Source organism: Chenopodium album, chromosome 11, assembly GCF_948465745.1.
Source record: "Chenopodium album chromosome 11, dcCheAlbu1.1, whole genome shotgun sequence".
NCBI classification, from domain to species: domain Eukaryota; kingdom Viridiplantae; phylum Streptophyta; class Magnoliopsida; order Caryophyllales; family Amaranthaceae; genus Chenopodium; species Chenopodium album.
Genome location: NC_137844.1, coordinates 8,016,312 through 8,030,744, shown reverse-complemented (window position 1 = coordinate 8,030,744; position 14,433 = coordinate 8,016,312). Strand labels below are relative to the sequence as shown.

The window sequence follows — 14,433 nt, the reverse complement described above, 5'->3', positions numbered from 1 at the left end:
TTTGAAATTAAACCCGACTTGACCTCGTTGAATCCAACCCAGACTGTACTTAACGAATCACTACTCACTAGTAAGAGTCAAGAGGAGTTGTAGGCTATTACAAGGCTCAATATATATTGAAGTAGATACCTAATGGCCTACATTTGCTATCTAATCTGTCGTCTTATTAGCTTCTCTGTGTATGTGGTGAATTTTCCATTTGTCAAAGTTGCGGAGAGTACTTAAAATAACATTATGCTCATATGCTGTATTTTACACGTTATCCTAATATTATAGACTGAGGAAAATCACTACACGTTATCCTAATATTATAAACTGAGAAAATCACCATGAGGTTATCTCCCTCGATATGAATACGGCTGATTTCTTATTGCACTGCAATAAGGAGCCCTAGCTTCCAAAAAAAAAAGTTTATTGGTGTAGTACCAAGGTTGAAAGTACGAGAGGAAATGACTTGAGATTGAAAGGCACAGAGAATGATGTCAGTTGTTACAGAGTTCCCTTTTTAGAGCCATTACAGTTGAGTTTAATGGTTCCATGATAAGGGGGGGCTCAATTAGCAAGATTAGGAGGATGTTGAGGTGATGTATGATCATGAAGGGAAAGAGGGGTACCTGTAAGTTGACATGAGTCTACCATTGCCTGTCGGAATTCTCATTCTATTTGGGAAAATGTGGCTTTGTGGTAGACTTTCTCTGGGGTGAAATATACATTATTGAAAATATAGTCATTTAATTTCCTTTTTTCTTAATACTTTAGACGAGAAATATTAAATGAATGCAACAGATTGACATGTGCAATTATCAAATTAGTATATAACAAAATACGGAGTAGTTGAGATTACGAGGTTCAAGTAAAGGTTTAAGGTAAATCTGTAAACTGCAAAGTAATTAATAAGTTCATCTCAATCTTATAATAAGCTATCATGAGTGTGTCTTGTATTGAAGTTTGCTATAGAAAAAATGATTTTGTTTGAGATACTTCATATACTTTCGTACATAATAGTGTTGGCAATAATACACCTAAATATTATCTACCAAATTTAGTATGCGCATATTACACAAACCTAATTTGCAAATTCCAACTAACGAATAATGTATTTTCACGACGTCAAATACACAAAATCAATACATCCACAAATTTAGAGGTGCGATCTTGTCGGACTTTATGATTTTGATGATGACACAACCTAACTTATTTACAAACTAATAAGAGCTTGATTGTTTGAGTGTGTGATCAGTTGCAATTACTAGGAAAATTGAGTGTCTTGCAAGATCCCATGGAACAAGATAGCCAGGAACAAAAACAATCCAAAAGAGAAGAGTTCCCTTCAGGAACTGGTGCTTCAGAAATGAAGACTTGAGAAGAGAAGTTTCCCCTCAGGGAACTGAAGCTTCAGAGTGGAAATTTCACTAGAGAAGAGAAGTTCTTTCCAAAGAACATAAACCTCGGAGTAGAAGGTTCATCAGAAATACATGAAGATTAATTTATTTTTATATTTTAGGATTCATGTAAGTATAAGAAATAGATTACGCTCATAATTAACTATGTGGAATTGGTCTAAAGGATAGAATTGTGCTATGCATGTTTTTAGAAAAGCAGTTGGTGTTTAAAAAATTATCTTTTCATAAAAAGGATTTTATTTCTTTTTAATTTCAAAATATCCAGTTTGCAAAATAAAATATGATTTTAGTTTTTCAAAACTTGTGGCCTACTCCCCATGATTTTTCTCATATCATGGGGTCTTGCACATTAAGGAGTTCATGTCCTTAATTTTAGGACATGTTCTTGTTAGTGGGTTGGAGTAGTGGCATCATGGACAAGCTGTACAAAGAAGTTTTTCCAAAACGAATTTTGGTCTATAAATAGTCAGATGATTTCACTTGGAAAAATTCACCCTTGCTCAAATAGATTTCAGTTTTTGTTTCCTTTAAATTGAATCAAGAGTCCAATTCTACATTAGGGAAAAAGTGTGTTCTATGTTCTTATATTAGAGTTTATTCTTTCGAGTTGTAATTTGGGGAATTGGGAAGTTTGAGTGAACTTCTGTTTAGGAGAAAGAGAAGTGAGAAAGAGAAGATAGGAACTCAAAGTTGGGTGACTTGTTCCTTGGGGCTTTGGGTTCGTTGAGGAACTCAAAGTTAGAGTCTTTAGTTTGTAATAGATCCTTTTGCCTTATTTTAGTGAAGTTCCTTTTCCTAAAATCCTAAGTGGTCGTGGTTTTTCTCCTTTTTTAGGGCTAAGGAGTTTTCCACATAAAATCTCTCTTGCACTTTCAGTTCCTTTAACTTACTTGTTTTTATTTCTACAAAAAGTTTGACAAATCTGTCATACTACAATTCAACCCCCCTTCTTGTAGTATTCATTGAAACAACATATCTCAAAAAGGTAGTCTGAAGTTTCCACATTTGTGCAAACTCTCCACTTTCTTGGTGCAACTGTGCAAACTCTCACTATTTTTTTTAGGTAAGGAGAAAGACTCTAACCGTACCTCAACCCTTATGGAGTTTTGGGTCAGGTAGTATGATGTTTCCACATTGGTGCGAACTCTCCACTTTGTTAGTGCAACTATACAATCTCTTACTATTTTTTTAAGATAAGGAGAAATACTTTGACCGTACCTTAATCCTAACGGTTTTTGGTCCACACTTTGAGAATGAGAGGGAAGGGTAAGAGATCTCCACCCTCAAAATGTCTCTAGTAGTGATTGAATCCCCAACCTCAAGGTTGGAAAATGTAATCCTTATAATTAGACCAAGTTTGGCTTGGTATGCAACCTCTCACTATGATTGGAGAGTTCTTGCCCCAAAGACTCAAAGTAGTATATAAATTTTACTCCATATCCGTTGAAAACCCTCTCCACATGCTTGAAGCAATCTCTCTAATTTTACGGTGAGTTTAACTCACATACTTTTTCTAAACATAAATTTATAAATTAAACATACATAACCAAGGAACCAACTAATCCTGTCAAAAAAAAAAAAGGAACCAACTAATCAATAATCAAATTCCATTTCAATATTTTGATGTTCATTAAATAATTTTATCGAAGCCAAAAAAATCCAATAATTTTCACAACAAAAATGAGACCAAAAAGAGAGGACAAAAGAGCCCAATCCTCTCCACCAAGAAACAGAGGACGCACCACCACCACCTCACCGTCGCGCGCCTCCAAAATATCCCCTCCATCAGCTTCACTCTCCGACCAAACCACCACCGAGCTATTCACTGAGTTCGAAGAACTCCGAGTCACTGAAAATTCCGAGTACAACCCACGAAGCTTCCCGTACAGTGTGAAGCAACAATGCTGGGAAAAGGCAGAGAAAATCAAGGGTCGAGACCCAAGTCGTTGGAGAAGGGACCCACTTGGGAACATCGTCTTCCGTAAGCTTGTTGGTTGCCCTGGTTGCTTGTGCCATGATTACGACCACATTCTTCCTTATTCCAAGGTATGATTTTAAGAACAATTTTTATGAACAATTTCCCTTTCAATTAGTTATTTAGCTTTGTTTGTTGCTCTAATTTGATGGGTTTTCTTGAATTTTTAATCTTTACTATTGTTGGTTGATCTTATTGTATTTGAGATGTTATATATCAATGTACTCTAATTTAGGTATGTGAGGGAATTGATGTGAATTTGATTACTATGTGACTGTTGCTTAACTGCTGTATTTGTGTCTGTGCTCTTGCAATCTTGTTTCATTATCTGAAATCGAAATTGGCTTTGCCCCATTTTCACAAGTGCAAGTTATCTAGCATAATTATGAGTTGGTTGAAGTCCATTGCCTAATTTGCTCAATTTCTGAATGGAATTCAATTGAGTAGAGATTACGTACCAAGGTATTGTATCGAGCAATGACACAACTTACACAAGGTATAGTGTAGGTCTAGGTGTGGTAAAAAGGTCACATTACTTTGTATATGTTTGATTGGCAACAGATGATGGTGCATGAGGTTATTCAAGAAATTTGTGCTAAGAAATACAATTGCTCTGTGTAAATGTTTCACGACTTTCAATTCAAACCTAATTAATGAAGATGTAGAGGCTTTTGAAATTATCGTAACTCTAGATATGGTGAGAGAATTTGCAAATCAAGAAATGCAATATTAGGTGGATATGATTGATTGGTAACATCTCAACTTTTGCCCTACCTTAACAAACTTACGGAGCCGAACCTAGTAGGTGTCAGTCTGAGTGAGTTACATCCAAACTTAGAAGAGTTTGGAGATGGAGATGGATGACAACAAAGATGATGAGTTTGATGATTTAGAAAAAACTGTTAGTGGTATTCCTCATAGTTAGAGTGTTTGACAATCCTAATCATTTTTGTACTTATTATACATTGAAATGGCTAGGTTTAGTGAATAGTTACAATTTAGACATACGAATTATTCACTACACCTATCCCTTCACTGACAACTTTTTATTTGTCTTCTCTTTTATCATTTTGTTTCTACTCATCACCAAGTCATCTCTAAGTTTGGATCTATCCTCATCTGTATTTCATACAAATGATATCATGTTTATCCAATATTGCAATTCTCAATGTTGCTTCTCTCTTATCATCTTTGGGGTCTACAACAATGTCAATAACACTTTCATTGAAAGGGATTGAGTTGGGTGGTTTATCATTGTCTTTGTTCTGTGTGCGAATTCATGAATATAAAATTGAAACATATAAAATTGCCTCTATCCTCAACTTGCACTGCTACACCTTGGTACATAATTTCTTAAAAATCCCATCCATGAAATTTAGCAAATTAGACAATGAACCTTAATTGACTATTAACTGTTGGATAACCCTATTCTTTTGAATTGTTACATGATCCTTCATTTCAATATTCATTTTTGCAAATGACCTTCCATGTCTCCCTCAAAATTCTATCATGTTCATATATCTCTTTAGAATCAACTGGAGAGGAGGGATTGGTTGAATAGACTCTTTAGGCATTTATATGTATCAAAATAATAAATGACACAGCAAACATCTTTACTGCCAGCCCGCTACCCATGATTTTTCTCCAAATACCACTCTGATCCCGTTTTGCCTCTAGCGTCTTTACTCTTTACTATTATCTTTGCTAGTCACAGGTGCATTAGACTTGATAGTAGAAATTTCGACATTTTCTGTAAGCCACTTTGAATCCCACAGTAAAATCTTATTCTGGTTTGCTAGACAATGACTTGACTAAACCCATTCTAGCATTAATGATTATTGTTTGATTTGAAGTTGTATTTTCTCTTTAATAAGATTGGCCTTAAATGTAATCACAATAGGAAAAATGCTACTAGTTCAGGAATAAATAAGGATGTCAAATTCTATAATGTACTGACTATTGAAAGTAAACAGTAGAGAGTAGATTTAGAAAGCCTATGTGTAAGGCTCTAAGCTCCCATATTCGGCCAATTGTACTGGAAAAATGTTTGCGAACACATCCTCCATTGTTGGAGAGATTTGAAAGGAAAATAGGTCACCTTCTCCCTCCCCTCACCAACGTTTCCTTTCCCCTTTTTTCTTCCCTTCCCTTGCACTTCACTATTCTTATCCAAACATAGTGTTAGCATATGACCATTTTTGTCTGTTTGTGTTTTTCTTTCCTTGCCATAGTGCTTTTTGAAAATCAAGTGTGTAGAGGATGGAGAGTAAAATAGTCTTATACATGTCAAATTTTTAACAAAGATCATTGTGAGCTATTGTTACGTGCTCTAACAACACAGACTCACCGAGTTATTTCAAATACAACCCAATTACAAATATTTCTTTTAAATTTCTATCAACTTGGCAGTTATTTTGTTTGCGAAATTATAAGTGTGGCAGGGTTTGCACAGAATTGATTGCACACTTTGTAAAGAGATTCCAGTGACTAAATCCAAGTTTTTAATTTTCAACAATATTGTTCAAGATCGTTGCTTGAAACTTAAATCTTAAAAAGTGCACCTGTGGAATCCCCTTCATTGCACGTGTTAGGGTTCCACTATAGGGAAGAAGGGAGAACATAACCACTTTATAACTATTATAAGCTTGAGGATTTATTCATATCACTAATGGGTTTTAGATGGGACCTCCTTTGATCTTGTAGATGTCCAAACTCTCCTTCTTACGGGTGGTTGGGTTTTCTTGAACCTGTTTTATTTTCTCTAAAATTTTAACAATATCCCTCTCTGATAAGTGTTTGTGCATATGGTGTACCTAATTTAGTGCTGTAGATCAGAATTTTTAGCAAGTTGGCTAGTCTATGTAATTGCAGGTTTATAATCTCTCACTTTGCTTACCTTATCTGGGCCCCTCTTGTCTCTATAATTGATCTTTGTTATCCAGTTGGGAGATATCTTTAGGTATTGGTTTGGCAACAGAGTGCTTTGTTGTGAACCTTCTATAAGCTTAGTTTTATTTTTCATTGTTCGTATTTGATAATGATATTCTTCTTATCAGATGCTTTTATTTTCAGGGGGGAAAAAGTACACTGGAGAATTGTCAGGTTTTACAGGTACTCTAATCTTGTGCATATGAATTATCCTCACATTGATTTTTCTTATTTTTTATTTTCTTCCAACCATGAGTTGCACATAGAGTGTGCATGCATTTGTTTCCCCAACCCCGACCCCCTCTTACAAAGCTACACTTCTTAACATTTTGTGTGATTAGCTGGTTACCCTATGAATTTGATGAGCAATATGTAATTTGAGTACGAAGTTATCTGGGGACTGACCAGACAATCAGACAGAAGATTTGAAAAGGCTAAAATAGTGGGAATGACACCAATGAAGCACAAAGGGGACTTGAAACTATGTTTCTCAGATCTAGTTTTAACCAAGGATACAAGGAACGAAATTCGATACGAAACGTGGGACGGAAACGGAAACGGGAAACGCTACCTTGAGTGAATCGGGAACGTTTGGTGTTTAGTTTAATATATATTTTTAAAATAAAAAAATGAAAAAACAAAGATAAATTGTATTTAAATAAAATTAAAATATTAATAACCATTAATGCATTTCGATCTCAAAATCTGATTACATAAAAACTGAAAAAACAAAGCTAAAAATGCTTAACACATGCTTAACTCTCAAGTCTCAACTCTAACTTACATCATCAAAATATTTTTAGGTTTCAATCTCCATATCTTTGCCTCTTACATGCAAATGTCATAGGTGTGGCATTAGCTTCCTGTAAATCATCTCTCCATCTCATATCCTCAAGTGCAAGTGGTGAACTCTCTATGAATGAATCCTCTGGATTAATATCCCATTTTCTATAAGGGCCTTCTTTATAGCTGCTTGTGAAACGGGAAATTAATCTAACATTACAATGAATAAAAACCAACTTGTCAGCTCGAACGGAATTCAACCGATTTCTCTTTGTATTGTGAATGAACGCATAAGTGCTCCACACCCTCTCCGCAGACGAGCTACTAATGGGCTGTGACAGAACTTTGATTGCAATCTCAGCTAATTCAGGAGTCTCCGCTCCATAAGTGGACCACCAAGAAACAGGAGACATTGTTACCGCATCTATTTTTGCAGCAAGTGACCCAAATATACCTTCTTTGGCTTGGAACTTAGCTAGTTGTTGGCGTAACATTCTTTTTTCTTCTTCAGTTTCCCCTATTTTATCAAATGCTGTTAAAACTCCATCAACAACTTCCTTATCAAAATTCGGTGCTCGCCTAGCCTCCCCTCCCGGAGCCGGAGTTTGCAAATAGTTTGAGTCATAAAAAAAAGGGTTTAATGCAAATCCTAAACAATGCATGGGAATGTTCATTTTTTCCCAACGTGATACCAAGATTTCATTCATTTTGTTCATATCATCTCTATGTTTATTATCTTTCATTACGTCTCCAACATCTCCAATCATACAATCCATTTTTTCATACACCTCTCCCATTTTTTGTCCTTCACCATCAGCAAATTTAATCATCAAGTAAATTGGCTTAGTGATAGCCAGAATATTTTCAACCTCATCCCAAAAGTCTTCGTCCCCTACAGTGGCAGCAATTTCTTTTCCCATTTCTCTTGTTTTCTCATCCCCTGAATTGACCCAATCTTTCCAAGCCCTCATAGCTACTGTAGCAGCTAATGATTCCCTACATTGGGATATTCTTTTCAACAACAAATAATGAGATGCGAACCTTGTTTTTGCTACTTTCAATAACCCAAGTCCAGATTGTGATTTAAAGATAGCATGAGCATGAGTATGATTCAAAAAATACTTCACAATGTTTTTCCCTTTAATGTACGTGTTACTAACCCATGGAAAAGCAGTAGCAATATCCTTACAGATTAGATTAAGTGTATGCACGACACAAGGGGACCAAAAAATGTGCTTGTGTACCTTTTCTATTTCTCTTCCAGCAGCCTTGCAGTTTGCAGCATTGTCAGTTACTACTTGCAGAACATTTGACGGCCCGACTTCTTCTATTGCATCAAGTAAGTAATCTGCTATAGCCTTCCCCGTTTTCTCCACCCCTGTGAAGTCATCCGCATATAGAAACATAGAACCGCGGCTATTGGATGCAACCACGTTGATTAGTGGTTCACGCTTCACATTCGTCCATCCATCGGAAACGATTGAAGTTCCTTGTGTGGTCCAAGTGTCTTTAATTGGGGCCAATTCTTTCTCGACATCTCGCTTAACTTCGTCTAGTAAGGATGTCCTTGCTCTGTCAGCCGATGGAGGCTTGTAGTCCTTTGGAGCATGGATCAAGGCCTTTACCATAGTAGAAAATTCTGGACTTCTTAATACATTGAATGGAATCCCATTAGCACAAAGAAAACGAACAATCGATTTGTCGACATCATTACGCTCAACAATACCAAATGCATCTGCTATAGGAGTGTTACTAGTTCCTGGAAGTTTATTTTTTATACTCGATTTGGATACTGATGGGGAAATACCTGCTTGCTCAGCCTCCTCAACTTTCTTTCGTATGCTTTGAAGCAATTCTCTATTCGCCATCACCACAGTACATCGAGCAATCTCTGCTTTTTTCCCAACACTACCAAAAAAATGTTGATGTATTCTTGTGTATGAGCTGCTGTATGATTTTTTGCAATGCTTGCAAGACCATTTCTTCGTTCCTCCTGCATTTTTCCCTTTCTCTCCTCCCACTATTGGAATAATTTCATCTAATAGAGGTTTTTGCTTATTGTCAGTAGTGGGCACTCCATGATTTGGTTCAGCTTCTGTAGGTTGATTTTCATTTTCCAAATCATCGAACTCTTCTGTTGAAGGTTGATTTTGTGTTTGGTTTCTTTGTGAAGTTTCAGTGGGCTTTCTTTGCTTGGATTTGTTTTTGCCAAAAGGCATTTTTGGGTGCTTGAATTTGTTTTGATTAATGGAGATGTGTTTTGTATTTTTGTATACTGAAACAGAGTAATAGACATTGAATATATAGATGATAGACTTGTAGAGTAGTTGAATGGGCATGTCGTTTGAGCTTCAAGCTTTCTGTAAATTGAAAATTGAAAATTGAAATAATGAATACGTCTCTTCATTACCTCCTTTATTTCCTTTTGATCCTTTTTCCCACTAATATTATAAACTGATATTATAAAATAATACTCCGTATAATACAATACTCCGTATATATAACCACGTATACTTTTTATAGATCAATCGTAGTATGATCAATTCCTTTTTATCGATCATTTATAGTACTCCGTATCGATCAATTCCTTTTTATCGATCAATTCCTTTTTAGACGATCAATTCCTTTTTATACGATTATACATACTTTTTATCGATCAATCGTAGTATGATCAATTCCTTTTTATCGATCATTCATAGTACTCCATATCGATCAATTCCTTTTTATCGATCAATTCCTTTTTATACGATTACATACTTTTTATCGATCAATCGTAGTATGATCAATTCCATTTTACCGATCATTCATAGTATATATAACAATATAACCCTAAAATGTATGTGACATACTATGTATGTTCATATATCCTTTTTGATCGACCACTCATAGTATATACGATCATATGCCTTTTATCGATCTGTCGTAGTATGATCAATTCCTTTTTACCGATCATTCATAGTATATATATCAATATAACCCTAATATGTATGTTCATATATCTTTTTTGATCGACCACTCATAGTATATACGATCATATGCCTTTTATCGATCTGTCGTAGTAATGATCAATTCTTTTTACCGATCATTCATAGTATATATATCAATATAACCCTAATATGTATGTTCATATATACTTTTTGATCGACCACTCATAGTATATACGATCATATACCTTTTATCGATTTGTCGTAGTATGATCAATTTGTTTTTACCGATCATTCATAGTATATATATCAATATAACCCTAAAATGTATGTGACATACTATGTATGTTCATATATCCTTTTTGATCGACCACTCATAGTATATACGATCATATACCTTTTATCGATCTGTCGTAGTATGATCAATTTGTTTTTACCGATCATTCATAGTATATATATCAATATAACCCTAAAATGTATGTTCATATATCCTTTTTGATCGACCACTCATAGTATATACGATCATATACCTTTTATCGATCTGTCGTAGTATGATCAATTTGTTTTTACCGATCATTCATAGTATATATATCAATATAACCCTAAAATGTATGTTCATATATCCTTTTTGATCGACCACTCATAGTATATACGATTATATACCTTTTATCGATCTGTCGTAGTATGATCAATTTCTTTTTACCAAACACTCATAGTATATATATCAATATAACCCTAATATGTATGTGACATACTATGCATGTTCATATATCCTTTTTGATCGACCACTCATACTATATACGATAATATACCTTTTATCGATGTTTCGTAATACGATGAATTCCTTTTTATCGATCATTCATTGTATAACACTATACTTTCTACGATCATATACTTTTTATCGATTAGTCATAGTACGAACTACGATCAATTCTTTTATTTTTAACGATCATTCATAGTATATGATACTATTATGTAGGTGTCATTCTATGTATAGTCATATATCTTTTTGATCAAATGTCGATATTATATATGATCATATCCTTTTTCGATCGATCAATCATAGTATAATTAGTTCATTTTTATCAACCACGCATAGTACGATCATATCCTTTTTATCGATTAGTCATAGTACAATCAATTCTTTTTTATCGATCATTCATAGTTTGATACTATTATATAGGTGTCATTCCATGTGTAGTCATTTATCTTTTTGATCAAATGTTGATAGTATATATGATCATATCCTTTTTCGATCGATCATTCATAGTATGATTAATTAGTTCATTTTAATCACGCATAGTACGATCATATATATCCTTTTTATCGATCATTCATAGTATAATTATTATTTAGTTATAGGTTAGTATTTTAAAATTTTAGTTATTTTTTAAAATTTTTATTTTGATGAGAAGTATTTTAATCATCCTTTGTTATTATTATTTTTGACGAGAATCATCCTTTGTTATAGACCCTCGTATAAATTATGCAAGTAATACACTTAGGAGGGCTGCACCAACACATTTAAAATTTAATTTCTTGTAATCAAAATACAAGTAATACTTTAATACGAAGTACTTTATTCTAGTAACTTGTAAAACCAGTGCACTGATACTAAAAAAAATTCAATATTGGTTGAAAATTTCAATCTTTGCTAGTTTCCCATGTGCAACCAGCCAACCACACCACACACCTTTTAAAAAAATATATATAAATGAAAAATAAATTAATAAAAAATAGATGATGGCCCCCACTCCAATAAAGAGTACTGCAACAGTTGTGCGTTTTGTACTGTAAACCGTCTTCAACCTTTGAACTCCCCGACCAATTCCTTTTCATACCTTCCTTGAATCTGAAAATTTGAAAAATATAACAAAAATCAAAATCAAGCACAGCAGAACACTCGATTTCATCATTCAAATAAAAGCCCTAACTTATTTTGATGAAAAACCTGTGACAAGTGCCTTAATTTTGCAACACTTGAAGAAGAAAAAGGAAACGCCATGACCACCGATCTGAGACGCGAACCGCTGCGATTTGGGACGCGATCGTTCCGCGATTCGGAACGAACGACTCAGGACGGGATTCGCCCTAACGTCCCACGTTCCTCGTATCACTGGTTTTAACTAGAAACTATGTTACTCAGATCTAGTTTTAGGTGTTTGGGTGTAGATTGAGGCGTCTTACATTTTAATAATTAAATTTAATGATTTGAGAACTTGCACAAAGATCTCCTAACTCTGGGTAAAAGTGTAGAGTTAATAAATATTACTAGACCTCAATTAACCTTTCATATTTGGCAATATTACTGAAAGAATTGTTATAATTGCAAATTTGCAATCATCCTTCCCACTTCCATTATAAATTATTCCCTCAGTTCCTAATAGTCTGTTCCGTGTTCATATTTGAGGGACACCCTTTTATGGAAAATGGGGTAAACTAATATGGACAAAGGGAATAGTAAGTTTATTTTAAGTAATATAATTTCAACCATTACTGATTTAGACTATGTGGCCTTTTTTCCCTAACACCCTAAATTAGTACTACCCCCGATTCCGAAAGTTCTTACTGATTTCTGTTTCTTCAGTCTCAGAAAGTTATTACTTCGTAACACTTTCACTTTATCCCAGTTTTGGCAACCCCTTTTACTACTTACCCCTCTTACCCCACAATATTTGCATCTTTCCACTTACTCTCTCTTACTATATCCACCTTTTTTCTCACACCTAGCCACCTTTTACACTTTCTCTCTTACTTAATTCACCTTGTTCTTACACCCATTTACCGCATCATCACTCTCATCGATTGATTTTTGTTTTTGGAAACAGTGGTAGCATATGTGATTGTTATTTTTATAATGTGAACAGAGGGAGTATGTATCCTTCGATCAAGGAACAAAGCCTTTAAATGTTGCCTTTTGTTCTTAACCCTCATCTATGATGTTGAAATTAAGCCTGGACTCTTTGCATTGTGGCCAACTTGCATGGATTCGGAAAGGAATAAATATCAAACGATCATACTTCTTAGTGCTTCCAAGAGCAAGTCACACATAATTTTGGGTGTTAAAATGAGCTGTCAAGCCTGTCATGTCAATATGAGTGTATTAGGCCAAATGAAGAGTTAGAATATAACCAGGAGAGATGCCTAAGATTTTGACATTTTACCAAAGTGTGATAGCAACAACGTTTGGCATTTCCCTTTTATAATATTAGGCTTTGGAGACATAGCCCTTAATCAACTTAATTGGTGCCTTGGTGGCAATAGATTCATTGCAGGCAGGCTATCAATGGTAAGTCCTAGTTTGTTTTGTGTGCTTTTTTGTTAATGTTAATGAAAATTTTAAATGTTGTGGTGGCTGCACATCACGTCACTTTCACTTTGTCATTTCATATTTTCATGCAACCTTCCACAACTTTGTTTTATTGTCTTCCTCATGTTGGAAGTTGAAATGTAACTCTTAAGAATTTTAGTTCTCAGAATCTTCTCATTATCTCGAACCACATTGATCATGTATGTGCTATTCATCATATCAGGCTACTGTTAATCGCTCAAAAGGGAATCGAACTGACATATCCAGAGCAGATCTGATACAAAAGAGTTCCTATTGTCGAGTTTCAGGTATATAGCTATCTGCATTCTGCACTCGCTTTATTAGACGCATAAATCAATCTGGTATTCTGGTCATATTTTGTGGCATTTGTGCATTTCACTTGCATGATCTTAGGTGCTACAAAGTACATTGTAATGAAATGTAATCTGAATCATGAATGTGTTAGTTGTCAATATTTGTGTAGATAGATTTTCTTTTTTCTATCCTAATCCATGCTTTATAAATTGGATTTCTGCTGATCTTTTGTGTAACAGCCCCTGTAGCTTCCTCATTATTGTTACTATTCTGGAACAAATTTGCAGGCCGTGACATGGACCTCCTTGAGTTGTCGGCATTTGGTAATGTTCGTCGAGGAGAAGATTCAGGTGGATGTAGAATTCAGTAACAACACTGAATGATAGCAAATAGGTCCTCATGTTATATGCTCATAAAACATTCTTAGTTCCTCCTAGATGCTCATGGAGTCATAGTTCATCGAGGAGCAGAATCAGGTGTATGTAGAATTCAGTAACAACGCAGAATTGATGTTGTTCTTGCGTTTTATGTTCACAAAACAATCTTAGTTCCACCTTAATGCTCATGGTTTTTGTTAGTTGTTCATTAAGAGATGATCATTACCTAGCATTTAGCAAAAGCTGTCGTAACTTGTATACTCTGATAGATTTTTTCGGATGTCTGATGTATGATGATGCAATTGTTTATAGGTTTAGAATAACACTGTAATTACTGTTAATAATTAGAAAGAAAAAAAAAAAAAGGTTTTACATATATCTGTTTCTACCTCATCTTTTATTCCAATCTTTTAATATA

At 34.6% G+C, this 14,433-nt stretch overlaps 1 protein-coding gene and 1 long non-coding RNA gene across 2 annotated transcripts; one reads left to right on the top strand and one right to left on the bottom strand.

Annotated features, from left to right (window-relative positions):
- The first annotated feature begins 2,991 nt into the window (after positions 1-2,991).
- LOC145567314 (uncharacterized) lies at positions 2,992-14,382 on the top strand. The gene is made up of 4 exons (XM_081626572.1): positions 2,992-3,449; positions 6,451-6,489; positions 13,547-13,631; positions 13,926-14,382. Exons 1-4 carry the CDS (start codon positions 3,084-3,086, stop codon positions 14,006-14,008), a joined length of 573 nt encoding a protein of 190 aa, XP_081482698.1. The 5' UTR covers positions 2,992-3,083; the 3' UTR covers positions 14,009-14,382.
- LOC145567315 (uncharacterized) lies at positions 11,522-13,196 on the bottom strand. Its single transcript, XR_014095550.1, has 2 exons — positions 11,965-13,196; positions 11,522-11,865 (listed from the first exon to the last, which is right to left on the bottom strand). It is a non-coding gene; the product is annotated as an uncharacterized LOC145567315 (long non-coding RNA).
- Positions 14,383-14,433: the final 51 nt, after the last annotated feature.